The sequence below is a fragment of the Prionailurus bengalensis genome, chromosome D2, assembly GCF_016509475.1.
Source record: "Prionailurus bengalensis isolate Pbe53 chromosome D2, Fcat_Pben_1.1_paternal_pri, whole genome shotgun sequence".
NCBI classification, from domain to species: Eukaryota; Metazoa; Chordata; class Mammalia; order Carnivora; family Felidae; genus Prionailurus; species Prionailurus bengalensis.
In genome coordinates, this window is record NC_057351.1 from 86,860,231 (window position 1) to 86,878,258 (window position 18,028).

Sequence of the window (18,028 nt, forward strand, 5' to 3'; positions counted from 1 at the left end):
CACAGCCCCCACCCCAGGCACTGACCCCAGGCACAGATCTGCACCCCCCCAGGCACAGCCTCCAAGGCCGAGGGTCTCCCCACAGCCCACCGTCCGGCTGTGATGAAGGATGGGGCCTGGGGCTGGAGGGGACTCAGCCGAGAGCAGCCCCAGGTTGGCCAAATCGTCCCTTCTGGACAGGGGAGCGTGTCCCGCCGACAGGAGACCTAACAGCCGGGGGAGGCGCCGTACCTGGCCTGCTCCATGTCGCAAAGGTATGTTTGCCCGACCACCTCTTCATGGTAAGTCGCTGCTTCTTGCAACTTCAAATCGGAACAGACTAGGGCAAGTCTAGGGGCAGGGGGGCAATAAGGAGAGTTAATGGGGTCACACAGGACCTGGTAGATCAGAGTCAGGCTGTACTGGGACCTGATAAAAATTGGTAAACGGAAAAAGAAACGTATAATTTAGTGAGGTTTTCAATAATGTTTAAACCCAAGCAAAATTACACAGGTGACTCTACCAAATTTCAGGCAGAGAAAATTTTAATACTCATTCATGTATTTTACTCAATACCTACTTATGGTCTCAGGGTCACCTTCAGAGGTAAAACTCCGGCACAGTGGCTGGGGCTCTGACCACCTCCCCCTCAAGGAGAGAGGCTCCACTTTGATTCTGGTGTAAAATGGTTGTATTTTGAAATGATGTCAAGCTTGCGGCACAAATACCATAATTACTATATGCCCCTCGCCCAGATTCCTTCAGTGTGAACACTTCACCACATTTGCTTTACCGTTTTCTCTTCCTCCCCCAACACCCTATATTTTTTTCTGGATGATTTGAGTGTCGGCTACAGGCACAGTGGCCCTTTATTCTAACACTTCAGTGTGCATTTCCTTAGAACAATGATCTTCTCTTAAAGACCAGGTGGAAATTGTAAAATAAAATTACTATTTTATGTTCAAATATATTGATTGATTTGGTTTTACAAATCATAGGCACTATTATTTATAGAAATAGTTGACGACAGAATTAATATATGAAAACGCTGTTTGCTTTTATATTGCTTCGGGGAAATTTTCATTTTAGCCACCTAAATGCTCCCCAGTTTCCCTGAAAATAAAACAGCTATACTGACCGAAGATGGTACAGATCTTTGAGGCTCTTGCTGTCTACCACGGAGGCTGCAATTAGTACGCCCAATTGCAGGAGTGGGATGGTGAGCTCGTAAAGGGACATCTTCTGCAGGGCTTTGACCAAGTGGTCCAGATAATATAAACTGTATGTCTACATAAACACACAACAAACATGTAAGGTCAAAGAAGGGAGGAAGGTTAGACCACTAGCTTCTAGGGTCTTTCTACAAAAACCTCTATCCTTCTCCATTCCAAGCACAGCTCTAAGCACACAGCAGGTGTTCAACAGTGTTTGTTGAACAACGAATGAATGAATGAATGAATGAATGATGTGCTTTTCTCCTCTCCTTCACTGATAACTTTTATCTTGTCATGTGAAATCACCCACAATCTTCAACATCCAAGTATAGTTAAAGGTCCTCACAAGAAACAATCCATTTATGAGGTGCCTGGGTGGCTCAGTTGGTTGAGCGGCTGACTCTGGATTTCAGCTCAATTCACAATCTCACAGTTCATGAATTTGAACCCCACACCGGGCTCTGTGCTGACAGTATGGAGCCTGCTTGGAATTCTCCATCTCCCTCCCTCTCTTTGTCCCTCCCCCACTTGTGCTCTCTCTCTCAAAATAAATAAGTAAACTTTAAAAACAAAGAAACAATCCATTTACATATTTACTCAAATTAATGTTTTTGTTAGATTTCTTCCACTAAAAACTACTGATCCATTAAAAACAGACTTTCTTTAGGAACACAAATACCTGCTTTAAAATTGAATATAGATCGAGAAGAACTAATACTTACAAAGATGAACTAGGTTTGATAAAATTAGAGAAGTTGGATGAACTATTTTTAAAACGCACTAAAAGCACTGAAAACTGGGAAATGCTGGGAAAAATCACTGGGCCGAGACCTGGAAGACGATGGGTATCCAGAGAAATTAGCCTCACGTATTGGGGTACATTTGTCCTGGGCATGTCTGCTGATTCAAGAGGAAGCTGGGAGGCTGAATGATGCTTCTGATTTTTTTTTTTTGTAGGGTGGAGGCAAAAAACTGGAGTTGAGGGCCCACTGAAAGCTACATGTCCCGGCTGGTTCCCAAAGGGCTGCACCTTACAGTTAAGGGTGATCTAGAAGTAAAGCAGCCCCTTCAGGAACTTCATTGAAATCCAGTGGTCTTTGGGTGGCCTGGAAAACGTGTGGTTCTTTGAGAGACTACTAATTGTAAGTCCTGGTGAGGTTGATCAGGAAAGAGGGGTGGGAAGACACAGAAATCCCTACAGAGCCTACAGTCACTAAAAGATAATAAAAGGATATTAAGAACAACATTATGCCAATACATCTGAAATTTTATATTAAGTGAAAATGTCCTAGAAAAACACAATGCATCAAATTGTAAGAAGAAACAGAAAATCTGAAGATCTGTATAACCATGAAATAAACCATATTCATAATTTATGACCTTCCCTTATAGAATAGGCCTAAAGGTTTTCACCAGGGAATTCTACCAAATTTAAGGAAGAAATAACAAATAATCTTATATAAATGCTCCCCAAGAATAGTTAAAATAAAAGGTGTGTGTAGGGGGGATCTTCTCTGGTGGTGAAAGGAACATTCTGGCTGACCCTGTGCTCTGGCGTCCCAGGTCAGAAAGGTTGTCTAAAGCCACAGGGAAAATGGTGGAAAATTCACTGCCCCCATTGCCAGAAAGGGCGACTACGGCTTTGTTCTTTTCTTAAGCTCCCAATTTGGCTTCATACTCTATCTTGTATGGGCTTTTCTTCCTAAGTCTCGGCTAAACTCCTTAGGCTTAGCCTACTGGCCTCAAAAATATAGAGAGGTCGCATTGCCTGCCTGCCTCCTTGTCACGACAGTGATCACGTATGTACTCCTATTTGGAATAGACACGATCAGTACCTCTCCACTCAACCCCATTCATACAATCAGAGAACTCTGCTAAGAGTCAACAGCAGAAGAGATACCAAGAGCCCATCCCAGCATTAAGGAATATTCCCTTGATGATGTAAACCGAATGTTCTTTCTCGCAGCCGAAGAACCCGATGCCAAAAACTGAATCGTATGTAGACTTAACACCAAGCATTTATCATATTTTTGACGTAATAATTTTGACCGTAATTATTTTTACTCTTTCTCTTAATTAATACCCAACACTGAAATGTAAAAAAGTTGAACTTCCCTTAGATTAAGCTCCATTAATATTATAAATGTTCTCAAATGTTAGTTATTAATGGACAAAATAACTGAAATGGTGCATTACCATGTACCAGACTTAAAAGAAAAAAAAGTCCTGAGAAGGAGAGATGCTCGTGGTTAGGCAGGGGGGCCCTAGGCGTCACCCCACCGGTCATCGTAAGAGGGAAGCAGGGAGGGACGTGACACGGAGGAGAGGACCCTGAGGTCGGAGACAGAGACGGGTGGGGGGGGGGGGGGGTGGGACACGGCCCTGACCCAGAGACGCCGGGACCCCGAGAGCTGGGCGAGGCAGGGAGTCCCTCCCCTAGAGCCCCGCAGGGAAGGTGGCCCCGCTGACGCCCTGACTCGGGCCGGGCCAGACGAACTCTGGACGCCTGGGCTCCACAGCCGAGAGGAGACACGTCGGAAGCTGCTGCCACCCGGCCTGTGCCGACCGCCACGGCCACGGCGGCCACAGACCCCGACACGCAGCTGCGTTGGCGTGTTTGGGGTGCTCCTGGCGGGTGGGGGGGGGGGGTGCGTGGCGAAAGGAAGGAAGTGCTTCCCGCGGACACCGGCGGCCGTCTGGGGAGAGCGGCGGCCGGGAGCGCGTTCCTGGGGACGGTTCCCGGGCCTGACCTGCTCCGCGCCTTGGCCTGGGCGGCGACCCACAGGTGTCTCCTCGGCACCTCGCGGGCCCAGGCCTTGTCCCCGCCCCCCTACTGGGCGTACTTCACGACAGGGAGGCTCCAGCTCGGGGAGACGGTTCGGGAACGCAGGCTGGCGGGCGCGTGGCCACGGCCCACACCACTTCTTTGAGTCAACTCACCGGCTTCTGGATGCTTGACGCGTTGACGGCAAAGTCGCTTTTGTCTTGCTTAAATACAGATATCGCTTCCTCGGGGCAGGAGTAGGAAGCCCACTCCTCCGTGCTGGCCGGTAAGTCCTCAAGCCGCTTGCCAGGAACCGCGGTTGGGAGCTGGAAAGCGGGGACGGCGCACTCGCTTTGGAAGCTGAGCTCGAGCAGACGGGCGGTGAGCCTTGGGAAGGCAGCGCGCCCCAGCGCCCTTGGGGGCGGGGCGCCGCCCGGACCCGCCCCCCCGCCCCGCCCCGAGAGCACCCCTGCACACGTCTGTCCTCCCTGGGGTCCGCGCCCGGGCTGTGAGCCACACCAGAGCCACGCTCGGTTTCACAGCAAAACCCGCTCTGACGTCACTCCCGAGGGCACGAAGACGGTGCTCTCTCCCCTCGCCCGACAGAGTCTACCCGGAGGCACCCCGGCTCGCGGTGACCCCACCACCGGCACGTCCAGGCCCGGCCAGCGCCGCGTAAAGGCGAGCACGGAGGACGTGGGGCCGGAGTCCAGGGGGAGCGCCCGCCCCGGGGGGCAGTCGGACAGGACTGCCACGCGAGCGAGGTGGGGCCCCACGTGACGAGGAAGCTGTCTTCCCACTCCTCCAGAGGGCTGCCCTCCCACCCGCACACCCTCTGCCGGGGGGCGGGGGGGGGGCGACGGCCCGGCAGCCCGGGGGGACCGGCAGTCCGGTCCAGGCCCTCTTGCGTGGCCCCAGTCGGTGGCCTGGAGCCCCACTGTCAGGTACCTGCTTGGGGTCTTTGCCCTTCTCCCTGTCCTCCTCCTCCTTCCTCTTCTCCTTCTTTTTAGGCAGTAGCAAATGTGAGCTAGCTGTTGCTGCTAGAATTCTGCTTTCTGAAATTGACCTTCCTGCTGTTAACAAAGAAACCTGTGAGAAATGAAATCCAGGTTTGCAACATGAGGAACAGCCGCGAACACGCCCCCGCACACGCTCAGATCTGAGGGCGGCCAGTGGTCCTAACGCTCCGAGTGGCGACCTCACGCCACTCGTGTGCCAGGGCCACGTCGGTGAGCCCGCCCTGTGCACGGGTTACCGCAGCATCCCTTGGTGAGTGGGACATTTGGCCTCCAGGATGCGGGCGCGGTGGGGACACGGGGCTGACCTCCAAGGAGGGCTTGTCAGCTCTATGAAGTGAGTTCATGTCTCTAATTAAGAGCACACATAACTTTGGGGAGCCTGGGTGGCTCAGTCGGTTAAGCGTCTGACTTTAGCTCAGGTCACGATCTCGCGGTTTGTGGGTTCCAGCCCGCGTCAGGCTCTGTGCTGACAGCTCAGAGCCTGGAGCCTGCTTCGGATTCTGTGTCTCCCTCTCTCTCTGCCCCTCCCCTGCTCATGCTCTCTCTCTGTCTCAAAAATAAATTAAAAAAATTAAAAAAATAAAACAAACAGAACACACATAACTTTTAGCAGTTCTCCTAAAAGAAGCATAAAGAATCCTTGTTTGATGGGTGGTGGGACAGTGGGTTGGGGCATCTTGAAGCTGCCTTCCCAGTCCCGCCCGTCCTTCCCGCAGCCAAGGTTCCCAGCACGTTTCTGAGGGGCGGGGGGGGGGGGGGTACTGCCCACAGGAGGTCCTCAAGAACCAGAGGCTCCAAGAGCTTCCCTGGGTGGGGGGCCCTGTAAAGAGATGGTAGGGACAGGCCGTGCACAGAAGGTTCTGGAAGCCCAGCAGCAGGGCAGCTCAGGATTGCTGTGCCTGGGCCACCGAGGGGCAGGGAGATGCAAACATGGGCCAGCCGGCCGCTCCATTCGCACGGGCTGTGGGCACCCCCGCCGGGGAACTTCTGGGCGGACGGACAAGGGTGCTGGGTGGGTTTCGGAGACGAGTGGCCTCGGCCACTGGAGCGGGCCTTCCTTGAGGGGTTTCTCGAGCAGGTGAGGCCCACGGGCTACAGGGAGAGGCTCGGACTCCCGTCAAGAGCTGGGGACCCAGAAGGGAGCAGCCTCGTGCCTCACCTGCCAGATGCGCTTGAGGAACGTGTAGGCCATGAGGCAGTAGTCCTGGTAGCTGGCCGCGCTCGGGGACACCATCAGGGCCAGCAGGATGTAGGCGCGGGCCAGCGCCTCCAGCTGCCTCACGTTCCGAAGCTTCTCCAAGGAGACTGTCCCCGCAGCCTCGGACACTGGACTTTCAGGGGCTGTCTGAGTGGGCAGCTGTTCCTCTGCAAGACAGGGGTGCCCACGGCCACGAGCATGTCCACGATCGGATGTCGTGGGCCCTTCTGAAGGGCACCTGGGGGCACAGGCGTCCAGGGCTCCTCCCCCAGCCAGCGGACCACAGGGCTGCCCGCTGGGGGCTGCAGGTCCCGGTGGGGGCCGTGAGGACACGCCCGTCCCAGGCAGGAGGGAGCCCCCCACCCAAGCGCCCCGGTGCCACGGGGAGGGTGCGGCCCTGCGCGCTGAGCAGCTGACCGCGAACCAGAGCAGATAACCACTGAGGGGCGTCCGAGCCCACCCTCACCTGCCAGCTCAGGGGCGTCCCTGGCAGGTGTCATCGCCAGCAGGATGTGAATCGCCCACGTCAGGTGGAAAGTTACGTCCTCCATGGGAAACTGTTTGTCATACAGCCACTCGCTGAATTCCAGGATGTATTCTACTTTTTGCCAGTCACTCTCTGGCTTCTTTGGGATTGAACAAAAAGGTCAGAAGGGGTATGTGTTCACTCCTCGGCGTCCCAAACGCTGGGACTGAGCGCGTCGCTGCAAGCGGGCGGAGGGCTCTCAACCCACCTTCGCGGCGCGGGACCCTCTGATGGGACCCAATGCCGTCCACACTCGTGCACAACCTTTCCGTTGCTGATGGTCTTGTCACGAGACCAAAGCCGGGCAGTCTCCCGGCCCCCTTCCCACCCCGCTGCGGGCGCCCGCCGGCCCTCCTGAGTCTGCCTGCCTTCAGTCTGTGCTCAGCTTTGTGCCTCCCGGGGCACTCATTCAAATGTGTATGCGAGGCTTTCTCTGGACGGGTCTGTGGTTACCCAGGGCTCCGGGGTCAGGGAAGGAGGCCGTTCCGTCCAGCATGCAGCCCCAGAACCCCGCACAAAGTGAGTCGAAACTCACTGCACGAGGGACAGGGCTGCCGCTTCCCACCCCTCCCGGAGCAGAGACAGCCCAACTGATGTCGGGTCCACCTACAGGGCCCCACACGCTCGCCCCAACCCCACAGCCCTCGCCTGACACCCAGGCCGGGGGGGCCGCCATCCGCGGGCTGGGGAAGGCAGGACAGAGGAGGGTGGCGCCGAGGAGCAGGCGTTTGATTCTGGGTGTGGGGCTCGCACGCAAGAAGACAGAGGGGGACAGGCGACGGGTCATGGGAGGTGAGCTTGGAGGGGGGTCCAGGCCAGACACGAAGTTGTGAGGAGACTCAGGGTAGAGGTGGGGTTTGGCTCTGGTTGAGATCACTGGCGGGGGTGGGAGGGGAGTCGTGGATGGAGGGATCGGAGCCCTGAGTCCCGCCCTCTCCCCACTAAGTGGTTGGCGGTGGCGGGGGGGGGGGGTGGCTGGGCTGGGAGGCGGGGGGACCTGGGAGCCCAGAGAAGGAAGCCAGACAGGGCAGGGGCAGGTCGGGGAGGGGGGGACCTCAGGGTGCCCACGGCGGTCTTGGGGGCTTGGCAAGAGCTTTGCAAGGGAGCTGGGGGGGGCCAGAGCCTGGGTGGGGTTTATGACGGACACCGTCTTCTCAACGAATGGTGTTGGGAAAACGGGGCGCCCTCATGCTCACACCAGCCACAAAGTGCAACTCAAAATGGATCGAAGACTTGAATGTGGGAGCTGAAACAGTGACACCGTTACAACAAATACAGGAGTGGATCTTCGTGACCTTGGCCTCCGAGACGGCTCCGGGGACACAGTCCATAAACACAAGCAACCAAAGAAACAGAGCGGACTTCACCAAAACTACAAACGTTTGGGCTATAAACGCATCACCAACAAAGTGAAAAGCGCTTGAAAGGACAACACGCATATACGAATCTCCTATCTCATCAGAGGTTGTGCCCAGGACACATGAGGAAGTCCTACAACTCAACAATAAAAAGACAAACAACTAAATTAAAAAATGGACAAAGAATCTCAATAGACATTTCTCTGAAAAAGACAGACAGGGGCACCTGTCGGTTAAGCGCCCTACTTTTCAGCTCAGGTCACGATCTCACGGTCCGTGGGTTCGAGCCCCCCCGTCGGGCTCTGTGCTGACAGCTCGGAGCCCGGAGCTGCTTCGGATTCTGTGTCTCCCTCTCTCTGCCCCTCCCCCGCTCACACCTCTGTCTCTGTCTCTGTCTCTCTCTCTCTCAAAAAGTAAATAAACATTAAAAATTTTTTTTCAGGCTAAAAAGATAGACAAATGGCCAATACATGCATGAAAATACATTGCTTTCTCTCTCTCTAAAAAATAAATAAACGTTAAAAAAGGGGGGGCACCTGGGGGGCTCAGTTGGTTAAACATCTGACTTCGGCTCAGGTCACAGTCTCACAGTTTGTGAGTTAAAGCCCCGCATCAGGGTCTCTGCTATCAGCACAGAGCCCAGAGCCTGCTTTGGATCCTCTGTCTCCCTCTCTCCCTGCCCCTCCCCCGCTCATGCTTGTTCTCTCTCTCTCAAAAATAAATAAACATTAAAAATAAATAGATAAATAAACATTAAAAAAAAAGAAAGAAAAAGAAAATACACACATGTGTGAGTCACCCGGGAAGCACAAGTCAAACCACAGTGGGACAGCACCGTCCCCCCCAGGACACTAGGTCAGAAAGCCAGCGGGCGGTGCGGGCCAGGGTGCGGCCACGCTGGGGCCCTCGCCGATGCTGGTGGGAAAGAGCTCTGGAGAGCCGTGACCGCCCCTCGGAAGGTCCAGTAGAGCTCCCCGGGCACCTTGCATACACTGCTAGGTCTGTGCCCGGGAGACACGAACGGGGCGTCCGTGCAGCGTCATTCACGAGAGCTAAACATGGAAACAACACGCACACCCATCAACAAAACGTTACCTGACAACGTCTGCACACAGTGGAGCCTTACCAGCCAGAGAAAAGGGTGGAGCTCGGACACAGCCATAACCCAAGACAGCCCGGACGCGTTACGCCAGATGAAAGACACCAGGCACAAAGGACACATCTTGTGCGACACATGCAAAACGGACAAACCCACACAGACAGAAAGCAGACCGCTGGCCGGCGGTGGGTGAGGGGACGGGCGCTAATGGGCCAGGTTTTCTGGGTGGTGGTGAAGCGTCCTCAAACCAATGGCAGTGATGGCTACGTGACCCTGTGAGTTCATGAAGATACACCTTGCACCCCAAGAAACCAGAAACGAGGAACGAGGGGACTTGGGGTCGGTGGGGACAGACAGCCTTTGCAAGGAGCCTGGTGCCGGGGAAGCCTTTCCCTGGAGGGTGGGGTCCACACTGCCTGGTCCCTTTGAACCCGGTGGGGACCTAGGTCCCAGGAGCCTCTTCACTGGCCGCTCAGCGCTGACCACCCAGAGCCTGTGTTTGGACCCAGAGCAGCGTCCTGACCAGTCCCCAGTTAACTCCTTCCCGAGGGACACACCACCCCTGGCTCCGTCGACAAATCTCACGGCAGGATTTGCTCCATGAGAGACACTCCGAGTAACAGAAAAGCCCCGTCAGTTACCTGGCGCTGGTGGTGTCCTCAGGACAAGCTCAGGGCCGTGACTGAGGGGCGGCTTTGTCCCCCAGCAGAGCCCCCACCTGCCGTGGGGCCACGTGGAGGCACCGTCCCCTCCCCAAACCTGCCCTGCTTCACTCCAGGTGCATGGAGACGAATGTCTGCCATGATTCTCGTCGTGGGGAGAGAGCCCGAGACCCCCCGAATTGCAGAAGGCGACACAGCCTGCTCCTCTGTGCCCGGTCCGGCCTCGGGCACCCCCTCTTTGCGGGCCTCACTCCCTCCCCCACAACCGTCCCCCGGGGCAGCAATGCGGGCGCTGCACCCACGCAGGGCCTCTCCCTCCACGCTGGAAGGTGCCACGGAAGACAGGGGTCTGTCTGCCTGCTCCCCTGCGCTCGTGAGAAGGGCGCGTCCCCTCCCTGTGGCTGCGCCCCACGCCTCCGCTGGGCCAGGGGTTCCCCAGGCCTCCCTCCTCGGGCCCGCGTCCACAACTGAGAGGCTGACGTCACGAGCACCCAGGCAGACCTGTAAGGCTTGGATGGCGTTGTGATAGCAGGTCAGCTCGCCATGCACACTCCTGGAGTTCAAGGCCAGACGGTGCCACATGTGTGCCAAGTAATCTTCACTTTCATCTTTGAATTTCTGTATTTCCATCGTAAAATTCTGGCCAAGTTTGGCCTTCACGATGACCATGTGTTTGAAAATCAGGCTTAAAAAAAAAGCAAAAGAGAGAAATTAATGCTTGAACTGAACGAGAAACAATTAAATATATAGAAGGCACCCAAAACTAAGAAATATCTGTCCATTTTCCTACGTACAGAGACAAAACGAAACGGAACCCGAGTTACTTGGGGGTTTTTGTGTTGTGTTTTCCTTTGTCATGACTTGTGTGTTTTAAGTCCCCTCCCTTCTTGTGTTGAATTCCTGGAGGGGAAATGGAGTCCAGTGGAGATGGGAGGGTGGGGCAGGGGGGCAGATGCAGGTGGGGGGGCCCGGGCGGGGCGGGGGGTGGGGACAGGGTGCCCAGGAGGGGGGAGCGCTCACAGGCGGTGCGCTGTCCTCGGCAGCACCTGCACAGCCTCGTCCAGCACCTTGAGGCCCCCCTCCCAGTCGCCGCGGTCCGCGTGGCAGTGGAAGAGCAGGCCGTAGAGCGCGGCGCGCAGCGTCAGGTCGTCCTCGGCACCTGCGGCAGGAGAGGTGCTCGGGGCTCCGAGAAGGGGCAGCTCCAGGCCGCCCCGACCTGCGGGCCTCGGGGCGCCACAGGGAGGGCTCCCGGCACCCTGTGAGAGCCCGGAAGCCGCGGACGTCCCTGAGGGCGGCGTGCGCCCGGTTTGTCACACGCATCGGCGACCCCACGGGCCTGACGACGACCCCCGGGCCAACGCGACAGCTGTCCGGTCGCGGGGGAAGGGGGGGCAGGGCCGCACGACAGCAGTCCTTTAGGACCAGCCGCGCCGAAGAGGCTCGTGAGGGGCTCACTGTCCCCCAGGCTGCCCCACTGCTCTTCCGGCCTCCGCGTGGCTCACCGTCGAGGGGTGCCTCCTGAGCGCCCCCGCCCCCTCCCCGGCCGGGCCTCCACACCCTCCACACCTGAGCTGGCTCAGACTTTTCGTTTCCCGAGCCCTGTCTCGGTGTCGGACTCCCGTTACTTTTCTACCTCGTGAGGGAAGAAGAATCCTTTCTGGAAAGCCCTGACCCGCACTGCCGGGCGTGGCTGCTGGCCAGGCCCGGCAGGTGGCGGCATCGGGCTGATGGACGGAGACCACGCCTTCCTGTTGCCTTGCCACCAAACGTGCCACTGCGCCGCCCAGCTTCAGCGGCCCCCTGTCCCGTGTAAGCAGAGGCCCCGTGGCGGGTACGGGGCCCTCAGCGGCAATAGTTTACATGAGTGACCGTGTAGCCTTCTTGTCCTGTTTGGATGTCAGAGCAGCCGGGAGAGCAGGCCCAAGGACCCGGCCACACACACGGCCACACGGCCAGCACAGCACACACTGCCCGGGACCTGCGTGGCCTCTGCACCGCCAGTGCCGGGATCTCAGGACACAGGTGTCCCTGCGTCCACACCCAGGAGCAGGTAGACTCAGGCACGTGACTGGGTCAGCCGGTCAACCCCGATCAACCCGGGGGCCTCACAGTGGGGCGGCGAGGACCGCCAGGGTCTGCCATTTGAGTCCCGACTGGCTCAGGTCCTGCCCTTGGCTCTGCATTTCTTTGATCTGTGCCAAGGAGCAACATCCTCCCTGGTCTGCCCTCACGGTCACTGTCACCGTCACGGCTCTGGACCGTCCACCGCTTCTCCGGTCCAGTCCCTCCCCTCAGGTACTGCAGCTGTCGTCGGGGGCCTGTGCGCCGGGCCCCCTCCTGCTCCACCCCTTCCCCACAGGTCCTTCCGGGCAGGGCCTCGGGGTGGGGTCGCCACCAGGGAGGAAAGTGCTGTGCGGAGTCAAGCCTCTGGGCGCTCCGGTGAGTCTGTTCCCGCAGCACAGCCCGTCCTGACCAACACGACCGCGTATCACAGAAGTTACTCACTGACTCACTTTAAAGTTCAAGAAGTAATCTTCCCACGAAACACCTGCTTGGCTCAATCCTACTTTCTGATCTTCCCCCTATAATCTGCCTTTTTCGCTACTACTAAACTGACCTATTTGATCATTTCCGTGCGTGGAGTTCAGCGTGGGCGGGGCCTGCACAACCCCCCCCCCCCCCCCCGCCAAGCCATACTCCGCCAGGAGCCTCCATCCGCGGCCCGGGCTGCCGTCTGGAGCGTGGTGCTCCACTCACTCTTCAGTCACACACGGTCCTACTGTCTGCTCATTATCTTAAATCAACTTTATCTCCCAACAGACCCGCAGTACTCGGGGAGGGGGCCCGCTGCCCCAGCCCACAGCATTTATGCCCCCAGTACACACCGAGACCTTACGGTAACAGGAATGATGATGTTTTAGCGGTTAATCATCATTTTCTTTCTTTAAACATGAATTCTTAAATACGGTCTTACTGTTCTAAGTTCAGTTTGTGTTTTGCTTTTGCTTTGCAGGAGTCCGTCTCTACGTTGGCTTTGGAAGTACAAGACCACGACTTATCTGCCAGAGTGACCCAGAGGCTGGGCCCCCCGGCGGCCACCACAGAGACGGCCGCCACCCGCCCAGAGCCCTGCCCTGAACCCAGGGGCCGGACGAGGGGGCCTTCCGGGCTTCGGTTTCCCTGCGCGCAAAGTGCAGGTTCCAGGAAGTTGTTCACAAACAGCACTCTGTGCCCGTCACACAGGAGCCGTTACTGTCGTGATGAAGCGGTCTGTGCGTTAGTGCAAGGAATAACAGCACGCGGCACCTCCCTTTCTCTGTGCTGCGGCCGCGTCTCGTGCCTACAAACCTGGGAGAAAATGCCCTTCGGGAGTCCCTCCGCTTTGGAAGTCCGCTGTAGGCCACTGGTGCAGAAGCAGTGTTTTTTCTTTTCCCTAAGGTGAAAACAAAGAAACCGTGCAGATATCGCAAAGGTGCAATTTATTCTGTCACCATTTTGATTTTTATTTGCCTCAGTATCTGAATACAGAAACGGAAGCCAAGTTCCTGAACTACTAAACCACAAACACTGAAGTCACATCTCACCCCTAAGGAAAGGCCCCCCAGTGCACACGAGAACACGCACAGGGACTGCCTCACGCAGCCCGCGCCCTTTTTAATGACGCAACACATCCAAATCAGTGTCAGAGCTTGAAATCAGTGGGACCAAAAGCACATTAGAAAAGACTTCTAGGGGCGCCTGGGTGGCTCAGTCGGTTAAGCGTCCGACTTCAGCTCAGGTCATGATCTCACGGTTCACGGGTTTGAGCCCCACGCCTGACTCTGTGCTGACAGCTCGGAGCCTAGAGCCTACTTCGGATTCTGCGTCTCCCTCTCTCTTTGCCCCTCCCCGACTCATGCGCGCGTGCACGCGTTCTCTCTCTGTCTCTCTCAAGAATAAACGTTAGAACATTTTTTTAAATAAAAAAAAAATAAAATCAGATGTGAAGGTAGGACTATTATGACCTTGGAGAGATAAAAAGGATTCTAAGAGAAGGCTGTGGCCTAGCGCATACCGACAAATTAGATCTAGAAGAAATGGAAAAATACTTTAAAACACATAATTGCCCAAGCTAACTCAATAAGAAATGGAAAACGTCAACAAACTTAAACAAGTAGAGACTGAATCAGTAATCAGAAATCTCCCAAAAAAGACAAGTCCTGGACGCAAGGCTCATGGGTGGCTTCTACCAAACATGTGAACAATTGGCAGTAACCCTCCTCAGCTTCCAAAAACCGAAGAGGAGGAAATGCTTCCGTGCCGATTCTGACGCGATTCTGACACCAACGTTACTTTGATAGCAAGTCCAGACAGAGACATCACAAGAAAATTACAGACCAAGACAATACTCTATGACTATAGATGCAAAAATGCTCAACAAAACTTAACCAATCAAATCCAACAGCGTAGTGAAAATATGATTCACCACGACCACGTGTATTCCCAGGAATACAAGGGTGGTTCCACGTAAGACCGATCAGTGTAATTAATCCAGCACATTAACAGAATGAAGGAGAAAAACCACACGATAATCTCAACCGATGGAGAAAAGGTATCTGACAAAATCCAACAACTTTTCATCACAAAATCTCAGAAAACTAGGAGTAACAGGAAAATTGGTCAACATATAAAAGGTATTTGTGAACAACCCATAGCTGATGCTGTGCTCAACAGTGAAAACCTGAAGCTTCCTGCTAAAATCGGGAAAAAGATGAGGGAGTTTCAGCATTTTACTGGGCATTCTAGCCAGAGTAATAGACAGAAAACAGGATAAAAGCCAGCCAAACTGGAAAGGAAGAGGTAAAACTGTCCCTATTCACAGATGATACGATCCTAGGTATAGAAAATCCCAAAGAATCCCCAAGAAAACCACTAGAGCAAATAACTGAATGCAGCAAAGTTGCAGGACACAACAATACAACAGTCAGTTGTTTTTCTATGTACCCGCAGTGATCAGTCTGAAAACAAAACCAGGAAGTGCTGTGGACTTAGCTGTGTCCCTCCTCTACCAAATTCCCATGCAGAAGCCCTAATCCCCAGTGCGCTGATATTTGGAGATGAGGTTCTTGGGAGGTGATTAGGATTAGATGAGGTCATGACGTAGGGTCCTCACGATGGTGTTAGTGTCCTTATAAGATGAGACACCAGAGACCTTGCTGATCTCTACACGCCCCCAAAGGAGGAGAGAGCAAGAAGGCAGATGTATACAAGACGGGACAAGGCCCTGGCCTTACTGGCTCCCTGATCTTGGACTTCCTTCCAGACTCCAGAAGAGTAAGAAACAAATTTCCACTGTTTAAGCCCCCCAGGCATCCAGCATTTTGTTATGGCCGCCTGAGCTGAGACAAAAAGCAATTTCATTTATACCATCACCTAAGAGAATTAAATGCTTGCAAAGAGGTGAAAGACATATATGTTGAAAACTATGAAAACGTTTTGCTGAAAGAAAGTGAACAAGGTCTGTATGAATGGGAAGACATCACTTGTTCACGGATGGAAAAATGTTAACCTGTCCATAGCACCCAAAGTGATCGATAGATTCAATACAATCCCTCAAAATCCCAACACCCTTCTCCAAAGAAATGGAAAAGCCAAACCTCAAATCCATGTGGAATTGCAAGCAGCTCCAAGTAGCCAAAACAACCTCAAAAAAGATTAATAAAGTGGGAAGGCTCACAATTCTTGACTGCAAAATTTACCACAAAGCTACAGGAATCGAATCAGTGTGATCCTGGCACAAGGACAGACATATAGACCAATGGAATAAAACAGAGAGCCCAGAAATAAATTCTCAGATATATGGTGAATGACTTTTGACAAAGACACGAAGATCATACAACGGGCAACGAACACTCTTCAGCAACTGGTGCTGGGTGGGGCACCTGGGTGGCTCAATCGGTTAAGTGTCTGACTTCGGCTCAGGTCATGATCTCGCCGTTCGTGAGTTCGAGCCCTGTGTCGGGCTCTGTGCTGACAGCTCGGAGCCCAGAGCCTGCTTCGGATTCTGTGTCTTCCTCTCTCTCTGCCCCTCCCCTGCTCATACTCTGTCTCTCTCTAAACTAAATAAACATTAAAAAAAAAATGGTGCTGGGAAAACTTGACTTTCACAGGCAAAGAAATAAAACTGTCCCCCTATCTTACACCACATACTAAAATTAACTCAAAGGGAGGGTGGGGGAAACCTGAAACATAGGAGCTAAATCTATAAAACTCGTAAAGAAAACATTGGAAAAACTCTTCATGACATTGGATTTGGCAATGACTCCATGGATGTGACACCAAAAACATAGGCAAAAAGAAAAATATAGTTGAACTTTGTCAAGATTAAGATCTTGTGTGTCAGAGGATACCATTAAGGGAGTGAAAAGGCAACCAAATGAATGGGAGAAAAAAATCTGCAAATCTGATGTTTGATAAAGAATTAATATCCAGAATATATAGAGAACTCTTGCAATTCAACAACAACAACAACAACAACAACAACAACAACAAAAATCCAAAAATGGGCAAAGGACTTGAACAGACGTTTCTCCAAAGAAAATATGCAGATAACTAATAAGCACATGAAAAGATGCTCAAAATCATTTGTCATCGGGGAAATACAAATCAAAATCACAATGAGGTATCTCTTCACACCTGCTGGGATGGGTATAATTTTTTTTTAATCGGAAACAATGAGTGTTGACAGGATGTGCAGAAATTGGAACGCTGCTGGTGGGTATGCATAATGGAGCAGCTGCTTTGGAAAGTAGCTTTGCATTTCCTTCAAAGGTTAAACACAGAAGTACCATATAACCCAGCAATTCTCCTCCTAGGTGTAGACTCGAAAGAACTGACAGCAGGGACATAAATATATTTGCACACTCGTGTGTAGCCGCACTATTCACAACAGTGGAAAGGATGAAGCCATCATGCTCAGCAACAGATGAGTGGATAAACAAAATGGTGTCCATCCACACAACGGAGTACTGTTCGGTCATAAAAAAGAAGGAAATGCTGACACCTGCTACATGAACCTTGATGACACCATGCCGAGTGAAATAAACCGGACACAGAAGGACAAACGCTGTGTGATTCCTGTTCAGTGAGGAACCTAGAGTCTTCCCATTCATAGAGATGAGAGTGGGGCTGTTGTTCCATGGGGACAGTTCTCGTTGGGGATGATGAAAAAGTTGCAGGCACAGACCCTGGTGATGGCCATAAAACACGGAATACAATCAAGGTCACTGAATTATATACTTCTGCATGGTTAAAATGGTAATTATATTATGTATATTTGATCACAACTTTTTAAAAAGCCCATTGGAAAGAACTGAACTTCAGGTGAGTTTTATAAACGTCTAGACCCGGGCTGGGCAAATTTTTTCTGTAAAGTGCCAGAGAGTAAGTACTTCTGGCTTTGTGGGTCACATGGTCTCTGTCACAATTACTCCCTTCTGCTGTTGTAGCCAAGCCACAGACAATATGTAAATGATCAGGCATGGCTGCGTCCCAATAAAACTTTATTTACAAATATAGGAGACAGGCTAGATTTGGCCCCTGGGCGGGGGTTGCCCACACCTGGCTTAGGCCATCAGACGTCATAAGTATCTTTGTAAGAAAATAGGAAGCATCAGCCAATTTCTTCTATGAGGCTCTGATTTTCAATTTTCTTCTTGCTGTCTCTTGAACAGCAGTCTCCCCGACCAGAGACAGTCTTGGGGATTTTACGCACAGCTGTGGGCCCTCCTGCCACAGGCCTGGCTCTGGATCAGCACAGAGGGTGGCTCCCCCAGCCCGTCCTGTCCCCCCAAACGTCCCCCAGCCCGTCCTGTCCCCCCAAACCTCCCCCAGCCCGTCCTGTCCCCCCAAACCTTCCCCAGCCCGTCCTGTCCCCCCAAACGTCCCCCAGCCCGTCCTGTCCCCCCAAACCTCTCCCAGCTCGTCTGGCCGCCGGCCTCCGAGGGCTCTGCTGGGGCCCGGACTGAGGGCCCACGAAGCTCCTCCGCCCACGGGCTCTACCCTAGGCCGTCTTACCACGGACCTCTGTCTGCCAAAGCCTTTGACCTGCAGACCTTCCCTTAGAAAAAGGCCCTGCTGAAAACTGCAGGTTTAGGTCTGAGCCTGGCCTTCTTGGGCGGACGGGAAAGGTGCTGGAGTCCCCACGGCAAGCCGAGTCCTGGGGCACAGG

General features: G+C 53.7%; 1 protein-coding gene and 1 pseudogene across 3 annotated transcripts in view; one reads left to right on the plus strand and one right to left on the minus strand.

The window, feature by feature from the left end:
• Positions 1 to 18,028, minus strand: part of CFAP46 (cilia and flagella associated protein 46) — a 96,450-nt gene that overhangs the window by 37,372 nt on the left and 41,050 nt on the right. For all 3 annotated transcript variants that reach the window (XM_043597948.1, XM_043597950.1, XM_043597947.1), the window contains 9 exons: positions 13,168 to 13,252; positions 10,840 to 10,978; positions 10,321 to 10,504; positions 6,641 to 6,800; positions 6,136 to 6,341; positions 4,906 to 5,046; positions 4,134 to 4,283; positions 1,118 to 1,266; positions 232 to 330 (listed from right to left, as the gene is read on the minus strand). In XM_043597948.1, the coding sequence (XP_043453883.1) occupies positions 232 to 330; positions 1,118 to 1,266; positions 4,134 to 4,283; positions 4,906 to 5,046; positions 6,136 to 6,341; positions 6,641 to 6,800; positions 10,321 to 10,504; positions 10,840 to 10,978; positions 13,168 to 13,252 (1,313 nt within the window). The remainder of the gene's footprint in view (positions 1 to 231; positions 331 to 1,117; positions 1,267 to 4,133; positions 4,284 to 4,905; positions 5,047 to 6,135; positions 6,342 to 6,640; positions 6,801 to 10,320; positions 10,505 to 10,839; positions 10,979 to 13,167; positions 13,253 to 18,028) is intronic.
• On the plus strand, positions 2,702 to 3,185 carry LOC122493406 (annotated as a pseudogene).